We start from the raw sequence: 13,937 nt of genomic DNA, 5'->3' as shown, positions 1-13,937 counted from the left end.
AAGATATCTATCAGGTTGAGATCTCGGCCTCAGAGACCTACGTAGGGTAATGGATTGAGCATTTGCATTGTCGGTTCGACTTTGCACATTTTGATCATTTTGACCTGCGTCAACAGATGCTGTTTGAGCACTTTGACTGTCATTATGATTTTTTTGCTCATCCTCACGAACTTCGTCGAGTTCGATTTTCCTCCCACTTGTCATTTTGGAAAGGTGCTCCTTCTCCAAAAAGACACCATCGCGAGCAACAAACACTTTGTTCTCCGATTTGTTGTAGAAGTAATACCCTTTGGTTTCTTTTGGGTAGCCCACAAAGTAAACCTTATCAGATTTGGGATGAAGTTTGTCAGAGATCAATTTCTTGACATATGCTTCGCATCCCCATATCTTTAGAAAAGATAACCTAGGAGGTTTCTTCGTCCATAATTCATATGGAGTCTTTTCTACAGCTTTTGATGGAGCACGGTTCAGTGTTAGTGCCGCAGTTAGAAGTGCGTGTCCCCAGAAAGAGATAGGAAGATCACTAAGACCCATTGTTGATCGTACCATGTCTAACAAGGTCCGATTTCTCCTTTCGGATACTCCGTTCCATTGTGGAGTTCCTGGAGGTGTCAATTCTGAAAGTATACCCTTTTCTTTCAGATGGTCATCGAATTCTTGGCTCAAGTATTCACCACCTCGATCCGATCGAAGGGCTTTGATTTTCTTGCCAAGCTGATTTTCAACTTCACTCTGAAATTCTTTGAACTTTTCAAATGATTCAGATTTGTGCGACATGAGGTAGACATAGCCATATCTACTATAGTCGTCTGTGAAAGTGATGAAATATCGATGTCCATTTCTTGTGGTTGAGCTCATTGGTCCACATACATCGGTATGTATAAGACCCAATAAGTCACTTGCCCTTTCTCCCAACTTGGAGAATGGCTGTTTAATCATCTTGCCTAATAGACATCCTTCGCAATTCTCAAACGATTCTAAACCGAAAGAGTCAAGAACACCTTCTTGTAGAAGTTTCTTGATGCGTTTGATGTTAATGTGGCCAAGACGACAATGCCACAAGTAAGTCTGATTTGACTCCATGGTCTTAGCTCTTTTGGTATCATTATAAACATTATAAACTTGTTTGTCTAAAGAAAGCACATAAAGACCATTTTCAGAATGTGCAATACCATATAAAACATTATCGAGATAAAATGAACATTCTTTGTTCTTTACTCGAAATTCAAAACCTTTGGCGTCCAACGCCGAAATTGAAATAATGTTTTTGGTAATGTTAGGAACATAATAAACATTATCGAGTTCCAAAACTAGCCCAGTGGGCAAAGACAAACTGAGAGTTCCTACGGATACGGCACCAATTCTGGCTCCATTGCCGACCCGGAGTTCAATCTCTCCCTTCTCTAGCCTTCTAGCGTTCCTTAGTCCCTGAGAATTGGAACAAAGGTGTGAGCCACATCCGGTATCTAATACCCATGATGTTAAGCTAGTGAAGTTAAAGTCTATAACGAATATACCTGATTCAGAAGCAACGGTTCCGTTCTTCTTATCTTCCTTGAACTTGAGGCAATCTCTCTTCCAATGTCCCTTCTTCTTACAGTAGAAACATTCGGAATCAGATTTAGAAGACGCTACCCTCTTATCCTTGGTAGCTTTAGACTTAGGCGGAAAAGTTTTTTTTTTTCTTACCTTTCCCCTTAAAGCCTTTCTTCTTCTTGCCCGAAAATTTGAACGGCTTGCCCTTTTTAATCATGAGCATGTCATGCTTTCCCTCATCCTTGAGCGTTTGCTCAGCTTGCTTCAACATACCATGAAGCTCGGTGAGGGTTTTCTCCATGCTGTGCATATTATAGTTCATCTTGAACTGATCATAGCCTTTGTGCAGCGAGTGGAGAATGATGTCAATTGCCATCTCAGTTGAATACCCCGCATCAAGCCTTCCCATGTTTTCAAACAATCCAATCATTTTGAGTACATGTGGGCTGACTGGCTCTCCTTTCTTGAGCTTGCTCTCAAGGATCTGCCTGTGGGTTTCAAACCTTTCAGTTCGGGCCTGCTCTTGGAACATATTCTGCAATTCAGAAATGATCTCAAAAGCCGTCTCCTTTTCAAAGAAAGTCTTTTGAAGTTCAGGAGACATTGTGGCCAACATGATACATTTGACATCTCGATTGGCACTTTGCCATCGATTTAGGGCAGCTTGAGTCACCTCCTCATTGGGAGTCTCGGGCATTTCCTCATCAAGGACATATTCCTTTTGCTCTTGCATGAGAACAATTCGCAAATTTCTTTGCCAATCAAGAAAATTTGGCCCACTCAGTTTCTCCTTGTCGAGAATTGAGCGTAACGAGAATTGGTTGTTTGAGTTATTTGAAGACATGATTCTACAATTGAAAGAATTTAAAATGAAAAACCATTCATTATACTTAAATAAGATTGAAATCATGCGTTTTAATCAAACTTATTTAAAACGTCTTATTCACACATTAAAGATTGTCCCCAATTTTGGTGAGAATAAGTCGATTCCAAGATCCAAAGAAACAAAGAGTGGTTAAGCATGCTTTGGCTTGTCTTAACACTCAATCTCCTAAGGTAAGCAACGCTTTGCTAATGGCTCCAAGCCACTCTTGGTTGAATAAATCGTCGCATCCCATGCTCTCTAAACAATTTATTCACTTTGCCACGACATGTTAGGACTCCATCACTCATATCGTTGAGTATAACCAAAACCACTTGCATACCTAGTATGCCTTACGTTCCTTGGAGAAGTAGTGATGCCTCGCTTTGGCGTAGCCCACCACTACCCTCGTTCGGTTGGTAAGTGTGTTTTGGAATGGCAAGTTTTACTCAATTTTAAGGGACCTAGGGTTTCTATGTTGGTTGATTTAAGTGAACTTAATTAATCATCTCAACATTCGAAATCCTAACCATGCATCTAACATATAATTCATATATATATAAACATAAATATATATCGAAAACATAAATAGAGATGCATTTGGCAACTAGCATGACCCCTTGAGATCTTCAAGTCTTCAAAAGGTCTTCTTTTGTGACTTCATGGCTTCGTCTTCTAAGAACCCCGTCTTCAAGACTTGACCAAATAATATAATTGCTAGTTACTACGATTAGGACTAATCTAAATATTAAGGTACAAAAATACTCAACGGTTCGCAGACCGTATTTAGATTTACAAAAATACATCACGGATCACAGTCCGTATTTTCTATCCTAATCGGGCCCCACTAGTTGCCATTTTATAAAACCTGTGAGAGAATTTTACATTCCATTCATCCATTCACTATCTGTGAATGGCCCATGCATTTTACAACGATCAAACAAGTAACAATGCATAAAACCGCGCGCGAGCTAGTAATTAATCTAGGTGGTTAATCCAATTAACACGCCTAATTAAACTAGTCAAAGTTGTTTTATCCGGTTAAGGTAATGACTAAGATACGCTCCCACTAAATTCCGCATCCAAACTTAACTAATCCAATTAATTAAGTCGGTGAACCCAAATATTTGTCAAAATTAATTTTGCAAATGTCGCTCATAAACCCGAGGCCTAGCCTCCAAAATTTTAATTAAATAAACAAAATAATTAAAAATAATTAAAACGACAAGTTAAGCAAAATTACGTATTCCATAATGTCTAAGTGCCTAGCACTAAGACTTGGAACCCAAAATTGCCCTTATTTACATATTAAGCAATGCTAAAATTAACTTTAAAATAGCATCGCCTTAATAACCCGGGGTTATTGTGCCAATTATGGGATCGTACGTACCGTACAACAAGCTCGTAACATACCCATTCGCACACCCGCAACACCAAGCATGCCCATGGGCTGCTTGTGCTCGCCCACGCCACGCCCAGCCAAGCCAAGCGTAGCAGCAAGCACAGCGCGCACAGCACTATGCTGCTGCTGCGCCATGCTGCTGCTCGTTGCTGGCTGGTGCGGTAAGTGGCTGGCAGCGAGCAGCAGCCCACGCCCTTCCTCGCACACACAGTCGCACGCACCAAGGCACGAGGCACCCAGCAGCCTCGGCAGCCACATATGGGTTGCGTGAGCAACCCAGCTGGCCGAGAGCTAGCTCGGGGCTCTTAGGCCTCGTGTTGCGTGCTAATGCTTCGAAAATTATCGAATTTTATGTGTGACATTATAAATTAATTCTAAATTAATTTTAGAATCAATTTTTGAGGAAAAATGAAAAATAACAAGTCCAACTTAAATAATTCATCCAAAGCAATTAACCAAATTTATTACCAAGAATCATTCTTTAATAAAATTGGTCTAACTTGGTGTAACAAAAAATAAATAGGGCATTTCTCACTATTAATTTAATCACTTTAAATTAATCTTGAGATTTTGACAAAATAAAAGGGAGTTGGAAAAATGAACATAAGTTCAATAAAGACTCCAACTTTAATACTTGTGACTTCATGAAAAATTATATCTTCCAATATGAAGATAAACTAATTTTTTTTTTTATCACAAGTTTTAAACTTTATGATTCCAATCAACTAAAAAATGATTAAATCAACAAAGTTTAACTAAAATTCATGGAATTTAGTAACTCAAAGTTTCAATCACTTATCATAAGTAAAGATTGAATCTTTAATACTTGGAAGCATCAAAGAACAACTATTTCACACTCAATGCAATTAATTTGCAATTATGTGAAAAATAAAACCAAACTTTCAAGCACCAATTACTACCAAGTAATCATGCTTAAAGTGGTCTAAAATTGCATATAAAATAAGGAAAGAACCATTTACATAACCACCATAAATATGCAACCAAATTTCAAGGTTAGAAAGACTTAAAATTTTTCGTCAAAACGAAAAATCCCTCGAAAAATGCATTTCTGGTCGTTTTTTGGCTAAAAACCGAGCCCTAGGAGGGTAAAACCATTTCCAGAACACGTTTTCCACCCAAAATTCACTATTTTTGGGTCGAAATCTGAGTTCGGGGCTGAAGATAGCTCAAATACGAGGTAAAGTTTGAAAAACGAGTTACTAATATAATTAGCAACTTAAAACCAGAAAAATAAGCCATAATAACACCTTGAAAATATTATGATTTTAAAAATAAACGAGCGAGGCTCCGATACCGCTGTTGGGGTTTGGTGAGTCCGACTCACCGCGGAAAACAAACCCAAAACCAAGACCGCACTCGCAATAAATAAAACCATAAACATAATTAAATTAATCACAAGATTAAGATAAGCTAATTACCCTTGACACGTGCTTCGCTCCAAATGAGCTCTTACTTGAAAGCTTCAAGTCCCGCTCGCACGGAGACCTCCAACGAAGTCCACCCGCACCAACAAAACCGACTAGGTCCAATGTCTTGGAGTTAGCAAGACCCGACCAACAAAACCCGAGTAATAATATTGAGTTCAAAGGTTTTCACTAAATGTGATGCCTTTTCCAACTCTTACTCAAGCATCTTTCCCAATGCCCATACTTGGGTATTTATAGGAAATGATGGGAGTATCATTTGCTCTCCCATCAATGTGGGATACTTTGATTTTTCCATTTTATTTTAAAGCTAAAATAAAATTAATAATCAAGCTAGTAATAAATCAACAAGTGGCAAGCTCATGTGAGTGGTTAGGTGAGGACCATTTGGAGAAGGGGGGGGACCAAACTTGCTCCCCACTCCCTCTCCCATAGCCGGCCAACACACTCAACACACACACATGGACCACAAGCCACATGGCACCCACCCTTGGGCACCAAGGCAGCCAAGGTGGGCTGCCATGTGGTGCTTGTCCTCGGCAGCCACGTACAGCAGGCCCAGCAAGCATGCGGGCTGCTGCTGCTGGCCTTGTGCCTCGGCCAGCACTGCTAGGCAGCAAGCAATGGCCTAGCCATGCTGCTGCTAGCTGTTGCGGGCTGGCGCGCCTAGCGTGCTAGCTCCAGCAGCTTGTTGCGGCATGGCTTGCTAGCCATTGCGCGCACAAGCCTAGCATGCTAGCACGCACTAGGCAGCGCCTAGCCTTGCGATGCTAGCATGGGTGCGCTAGCACGCACCAGCCAGCCTAGGCTCGGCTTGGTGCGCATGCTAGCCACCATGCTAGGCCATACGCCCTTAGCACTCGGTTTGCTAGGGCATTCCGATGCTAGGGGTATTTTGGTCTTTTGTTGATTTATTACTATTTCTCGTCTCGTCTTTCACTATTTTTCGACTCGACTTCCGACGCTCGGTTTCGACGCTCTAAGCTCGAATTTCCGACGTCTAAATAAATATTACTCGGTTGACTCATTAATTCCTTCCGAATTAATTCGTCGATTCGGTTTGTTGAATGCTTGGGTGTGACCCGAAGGGTTCAGTCAAGATTAAGCTGTAACATTAATTATCCATTAATATTACTGATCGGAAGCGGCCTCCACCCAGGCATTCCGATCACTTGACCTTACTGAATATATTAGCTTTCTAATAATTCTGAACCCGCTAACGGAATAATACACTTGTTCGAAGGACACCATTCCTTTCACCTTTTTATAAGCCAAATTGCATAAAGGGCATAGTGGTCCATTCAAGTCAAAAAGGGAGCGTTACCTGGTAAAATGGGAGCGACAAATAGCAGTTGAGTATTTAAAAACGTCTGGAAAAAGAAAGTGGAGCAAGTATTTAAAAATGGAGGGAGTATATGGAGTACCAAAATTTACATCATGGCAAGGAGTTCATGAGTTTAAATGTCATTAATCCTTCATTTTCAAAGTAATATATAAAACGGTAGGTATAAAAGGTCCTTGTAGCTTAAAAACATAATTTAAGCTCGAACGAACAGATTTCGGGCCTGTTCACTCCAATTTAATTTCAGTGCAGTTCATCAGTTCATTTTAGCTCCAATTAGTTCAGTTCAGTTCAACTCTTAATTTCCTTCTCTCATAAAATATTTATTTCAGCTCAGTTCAGTACAGCTCCAATCAGTTCAGCTCAGCTCCAATCAGTTCAGTTCAGTTCAGTAAATATGAACAGACTCTTCGTATGAAGGGTCATTATACACGTAAGTCAATCAACTACTTATAGAGTTCATACTTATACTGATGGAGTAGTAGAGTACTATAACTCCATACTGTATATATTACTCCATATTAAATTACTCATGTTTATTTATAGTACGGAGTAGAATTTTTGAAAGAAAAAAAAAACTACTATAAAAAATGTTTATTTATAGTAGTTTGGTCAATGTAGACCATGTGGTAATGTATGGAGAAACTACTGGATATGTATTGGGGGAGGTGATGGTTTAATTTACTGAATCATGGGGGAAGGTGTGAACAGTTCAAGTTGTGTATCACATGGATTTACATCATGCTGACCTTTTTGGCTTTCATCATGTTATTGCTATAATAACGTCAACATAATACTTGTATTAATACAAATTACAATTAACTTAATATATATATTTTTTTTTAAAAAAAGTAAGATGAAAAACCCTACTAAAATCAACTCATTTTACAGGTTCAGTTAATCCTACTCTATAGGTCAACGCTTGAGATTGAGTATAGGGGAATGTCATTGATAGAGCTCAAAATTGTTACCTCAAAGTCACATACAAGTTGAGTTTTTCACTAAATCCACCAAGCAAACTTGGTTACAAGTACTTAGCAAATAGCCAAAATTGAAAAGTAAATATAAAAAAGTCAACCTTCTCCTTAGAAAACAAATGGATAAATTAGATCCTTTCAAAAAAAAAAAAAAAATGGATAAATTAGATCCTTTCAAAAAAAAAAAAAAAATGGATAAATTAGATCTATTTATCGATTTTATTTCTAAAATTATAACTTCTATAGAGTGTATAACTTTGATGAAAAGTTACACTCCATTAACACACTTCTCCCCCTTTTTAGTCCTTTTTAGCAACAACCACTGACTTTACTTTCACATAATCAGATCAACTAAGCATTTACTAATAAGATAGTAAGATACTCATCAATATAATATTACCTAGTCAACCATTCATTTAATCCACAGTAGTACTATACTACTATTACAAGATTTAACTACTATTTTAGTAACATGATTTAGCTTGTCTTACTATATAAATTATTCCATCGATCTGAAATATCATTAATAATGTACGCGAAATTCGAGTCCTTAATTAAGTCTATATAAATTAATACACCATTTTACAATAATAATTAACCTACTTTAAATAGATTGGATCGATTCTTTAAATTGTCTTTATCAACATAAATAGCCCAAATTAGCAACCTTCTATAAAGCTAAGTCATCCAAAAAAAAATCTGTTTGTTTATGAACAAACTATGTTAAATTCTCTTAAAAACAAGTTTGACAAAGCAGATACCAATCAAAGCATGGCAACTTCAGTTTCTGTAAAGGCGAATGCAGAAGAAATGGAGAATGAGCTCTATATCGCGGCCACTGAAGGTAAGGTAGAGGTTCTTGTAGGAGACAAGAGCAATGAGAATTTACATAAGAAAACCTACGAAAAAAATAATATCATTCACATAGCAATTCGACATGAACAACATGATTTTGTCAAAGCATGTCTTATTAAATTTCCAAAAAATGATGAGCTATTTTCTGGTAAAAATTCCAAAGAAAATACTCCTCTTCATGTTGCGGCCGAGGTTGGAAATTTTAGTATAGTAGAATTAATCTATGGTCACTTAGGTGATATTAACTTATGGAGGGTAAAAAATATAAAGGGAAACACTCCTCTTCATGTTGCACTTATCCATTATAATGTCAAAATTGCAAAATTTTTATTGGAGAAGGATCCTTATTTGGCTCATATTGTTAACAAATCAATGGAAGCACCACTTCATCTTGCAATCAAGCAACATGTTAATTATTGTAAGTTTGCTTATTCTCTATCACATTTCCCTTTTTTGTTTTGTGTTTTGTATTGTGTGTGTGTGTTGTTTTGCGTGTTTTATTTTGTAGATCCTAATTTATATGTTGTTATTTGGTTGATGAATGTTTCTTAAATTGAAAACAATTCATTAATAAAGAGTCATGTTACATTTACAAATCAAGTTTGAACATAGCAAATATACGTAACAAAGTAAATCGAATGTTGAATATGAATAAAGAGCGAGTGTAGGGTTATTTAATACAAGAAATAAGTTAATGACACTGCTAGTGTGCTATACTATTATTCATTATACAGAGATCGAGCTAGCATACAAGTCATACGATTATGATAATCTAAGGGTGCAGATTAGATCTTAGTTCTCATTATTATAACTAGACGCCTAGACTTGGTTCTCATCAATTTTTTTCTTCTATCTATAAAATAAACAAAACAATTAAGTTTGTCCTCTATCAAAAACTTAAAATGCATGATGAGTGGTTAGAATTAGGCCCACAACTGAAACCTTTAATGACTTTAACATACCCGAGATTATTTTTGTAAAAAAAGGACGTCAATTATTCTTAATTATTAAGATTTACTAAAATCTTAAAAAAAAAAAAAAAAAAAGCTCAAAAGAATAAAGCGTTATTATAATTTGACACTAAATTATTGAAGTCTTTCTAACTTGCATTGTGTAGTTGATCGTATTTGTGTTTATTTGTAGCTGAGAGTGAATCAATAATGGCTAGAGTACGAAAACCAATCAATGAAGGAGGAGCAGCTCTAAATATAAACTCTGCACCCCAAGAAGATATGTCCGATATGATTAAACTTCTAGTTCAAAAGGAAAGTATCGTTACATGTTGGCCTGATGCAAAAGGTTCAACTCCTCTTCATAATGTAGCATCTCTTATCACACCTCATAATATAGAGTTAACAACTTTCATACTTGATAATTGTCGACAATCCGCGGAAGTATGTGATAATTCAGGCAAGTCCATCTTACACCTTTTGATCGATAAAATACCAAACTACCACGATATCAAAAAATTGCTTAGTCGTAAAGAAATGTATGCCTTGAGAAATTATCAGGACCACCAAGGAAATACACCATTGCATATTGCTGCTAAGAATAAGGACGTAAATATGGTGCGTTTTTTACTCGAATCCTCGACGAAACTCAATGTCAATAATATGGAGGGTACCTCAGCAGCTTCTGTGATACAACAACAAGATGTGATTCAGGTATATATTATTAATAAATTATATTGCAGCTTTCAAGTTGAATAAACATGTAGAATAATATTTTATCACTTATATTATACTCTATAACAAGATTAACAACTAGTTCGTTTTTTTTAATCTATCATCAATTTTCCTTATACTAATCTGATCTAAACTTATTTTTTAAATTTTTTTTTTAATTGAACAGGACTTATTTTTTTAATTTGATTTGACTTAAACATATTCTTTTAATCTGATATGATGTTATTGTTAACTTATTCTTTCAAATCTGGTTGATTTGAATAACTTTTTTTTTTTTTTTTAAATATATAATCCTCTGATGATCCGATTATTTGTTTTGACTAGACTTAGACCTTATATGTATTGGATTTGAGTAATTCTAATCTTCTGATCCGGCTGATTTGACTAAACTGTATTTTGATTTTCAAATATGTAACTTTTGTAACTTATTTTTCCTTAATAGCAATCATTTTTCTGTGGACTTCCGGAAATCTGTTTCATGTAGCTTGGCAAGGAAATTTTGAGTCATGGGTACAGGACCCTTTACACGTAAGACCTATTGCTCATGCAATTTGGGATCCTCATTTTGGTCAACCGGCAGTGGAAGCTTTTACTCGGGGGGGCGCTCTTGGCCCAGTGAATATCGCTTATTCTGGTGTTTATCAGTGGTGGTATACAATCGGTTTACGCACTAATCAAGATCTTTATACTGGAGCTCTTTTTCTATTATTTCTTTCTGTTATATCTTTACTAGGGGGTTGGTTACACCTACAACCAAAATGGAAACCGAGCGTTTCATGGTTCAAAAATGCCGAATCCCGTCTCAACCATCACTTGTCGGGACTCTTCGGCGTAAGTTCCTTGGCTTGGACAGGACATTTAGTTCATGTCGCTATTCCTGGAGCCAGGGGAGAGTCCGTTCGATGGAATAATTTCTTAAACGTATTACCACATCCTCAAGGATTAGGGCCCCTTTTTACAGGTCAGTGGAATCTTTATGCTCAAAACCCCGATTCAAGCAGTCATTTATTTGGTACCTCCCAAGGGGCGAGAACTGCCATTCTAACCCTTCTTGGTGGATTTCATCCACAAACGCAAAGTTTATGGTTAACTGATATTGCTCATCATCATTTAGCTATTGCATTTATTTTTCTTGTTGCCGGTCATATGTATAGAACAAACTTTGGGATTGGGCACAGTATGAAAGATCTTTTAGAAGCACATATTCCTCCAGGGGGACGATTGGGACGCGGGCATAAGGGTCTTTATGACACAATCAACAATTCGATTCATTTTCAATTAGGACTTGCTCTAGCCTCTTTAGGGGTTATAACTTCCTTGGTCGCCCAACACATGTACTCTTTACCTGCTTATGCGTTCATAGCACAAGACTTTACTACTCAAGCTGCCTTATATACGCATCACCAATACATTGCAGGATTCATTATGACAGGAGCTTTTGCTCATGGAGCTATATTTTTCATTAGAGATTACAATCCGGAACAGAATGAAGATAATGTATTGGCAAGAATGTTAGACCATAAAGAAGCTATCATATCCCATTTAAGTTGGGCCAGCCTCTTTTTAGGGTTCCATACCTTGGGTCTTTATGTTCATAATGATGTCATGCTTGCTTTCGGTACTCCAGAAAAACAAATTTTGATCGAACCCATATTTGCTCAATGGATACAATCTGCTCATGGGAAAACTTCATATGGGTTCGATGTACTTTTATCCTCAACAAGTGGCCCGGCATTCAATGCGGGGCGAAGTATATGGTTGCCTGGCTGGTTAAATGCTGTTAATGAGAGTAGTAATTCCCTATTCTTAACAATAGGGCCGGGAGACTTTTTGGTTCATCATGCTATTGCTTTAGGTTTACATACGACTACATTGATCTTAGTAAAAGGTGCTTTAGATGCACGCGGTTCAAAGTTAATGCCAGATAAAAAGGATTTCGGTTATAGTTTTCCTTGCGATGGTCCAGGACGAGGCGGTACTTGTGATATTTCGGCTTGGGACGCATTTTATTTGGCAGTTTTCTGGATGTTAAATACCATTGGGTGGGTTACCTTTTATTGGCATTGGAAACACATCACGTTATGGCAGGGTAATGTTTCACAATTTAATGAATCTTCCACTTATTTGATGGGATGGTTAAGAGATTATCTATGGTTAAACTCTTCCCAACTTATCAATGGATATAATCCATTTGGTATGAATAGTTTATCGGTTTGGGCGTGGATGTTCTTATTTGGACATCTTGTTTGGGCTACGGGATTTATGTTCTTAATTTCGTGGCGTGGATATTGGCAGGAGTTGATTGAAACTTTAGCATGGGCTCATGAACGCACACCTTTGGCCAATTTGATTCGATGGAGAGATAAACCAGTGGCTCTTTCCATTGTACAAGCAAGATTAGTTGGATTAGCTCACTTTTCCGTAGGTTATATATTCACATATGCGGCTTTCTTGATTGCCTCTACATCGGGCAAATTTGGTTAATTTTTGTGTTGTCTTCACGAGAATCTCATTTCTTTGGATGGAGAAGGCAACCCCCTTTCTTATACACTTTTACATCTAGGATCCGACTTGTATCATTGATACTAATAGGAACTGAACCATTATGGCAAGGAAAAGTTTGATTCAGCGGGAGAAGAAGAGGAAGAATTTGGAACAAAAATATCATTTGATTCGTCGATCCTCAAAAGAAGAAATAAGCAAAGTAGCATCGTTGAGTGATAAATGGGAAATTCATGGAAAGTTACAATCTCTACCACGTAATAGTGCACCTACGCGTCTCCATCGACGTTGTTTTTTGACCGGAAGACCGAGAGCTAACTATCGAGACTTTGGGTTATCCGGACATATCCTTCGTGAAATGGTTCATACATGTTTGTTGCCAGGGGCAACAAGATCGAGTTGGTAAACATAAAAAAATATTTTCATTTCTATGATCATCATCGATCGTAGATAGACCCTTTACCATTCTGTACAAATGGGGTATTCTATTTGTACAGATAGGGTAGAGGGCACATTCCTTTTTTGTTTGTCCATTCGTTCCCAACTTTTTTTCGACGCGGGGTAGAGCAGTTTGGTAGCTCGCAAGGCTCATAACCTTGAGGTCACGGGTTCAAATCCTGTCTCCGCAAAATTTGAATTTTGTCCAAAATTTTAGGTTTGAATCTGTTAACTAGTAAATTAACTAAATAAAATACTACTAAATAAATATTGAAATTAATTGAAATTCATATTTATTCGGTTTTCTTTTTGGGGGAGTGAGAAAATAAAAGAACGCGAAGGATAGAATCACTACACTATCGGGATCGACTATAACTATAACCAAATTCTTTATCATAGTAAATAAATTTACTTTCCCTTGAGCGGATAGCGGGAATCGAACCCGCATCTTCTCCTTGGCAAAGAGAAATTTTACCATTCGACTATATCCGCATTTTTTCCTTCTTGAGAAGGAATATGTCCCTGCATATACATAGATATATAATATATGTCTCGATGATATTTGTGTAGAGTCGGACCAGATACTCTCTTCAAGTCGATTCCGATTAAATTCTTAATTTCTTTATTTATTTGATTCACTTCATTGAATTTGAAGAAATTTCGGTTTGACCCCTCCCTCTAATTTTGTTGTTTTCGTTATTTGTTTTGTTTGTCTTTTGGGGAACTTTTTAATTTTTTTGTTATATTGATTAAATTTTACTGTGTCTCACAACCCGAAAGAATTCAAATTCGGGGGAGGGGTCATTTTTGGATCTGGAACAAATAGGTTCAAGAGATTAGAGAATTAAGGATACCCACCAGAAAGACTAATCCAATCCATAATGATGTACCGG

General features: G+C 37.2%; 1 protein-coding gene and 2 non-coding genes across 3 annotated transcripts; 2 read left to right on the top strand and 1 right to left on the bottom strand.

The window, feature by feature from the left end:
* Positions 1-8,284: 8,284 nt before the first annotated feature.
* Positions 8,285-8,971, top strand: LOC145616737 (uncharacterized). Its single transcript, XM_081671480.1, has 2 exons — positions 8,285-8,837; positions 8,928-8,971. The coding sequence occupies exons 1-2, from the start codon at positions 8,285-8,287 to the stop codon at positions 8,969-8,971; spliced, it is 597 nt and encodes a 198-aa protein (XP_081527606.1).
* Positions 8,972-13,161: 4,190 nt separating this feature from the next.
* TRNAM-CAU (transfer RNA methionine (anticodon CAU)) lies at positions 13,162-13,235 on the top strand. Its single transcript has one exon. It is a non-coding gene; the product is annotated as a tRNA-Met (tRNA).
* A 230-nt stretch (positions 13,236-13,465) lies between these two features.
* Positions 13,466-13,536, bottom strand: TRNAG-GCC (transfer RNA glycine (anticodon GCC)). The gene has a single exon. It is a non-coding gene; the product is annotated as a tRNA-Gly (tRNA).
* Between the last annotated feature and the right edge of the window lie 401 nt (positions 13,537-13,937).

This window comes from Chenopodium album, chromosome 26, assembly GCF_948465745.1.
Source record: "Chenopodium album chromosome 26, dcCheAlbu1.1, whole genome shotgun sequence".
NCBI classification, from domain to species: Eukaryota; Viridiplantae; Streptophyta; class Magnoliopsida; order Caryophyllales; family Amaranthaceae; genus Chenopodium; species Chenopodium album.
Note: the sequence above shows the minus strand (reverse complement) of the source record. Positions and strands in the feature narration are given on the sequence as shown.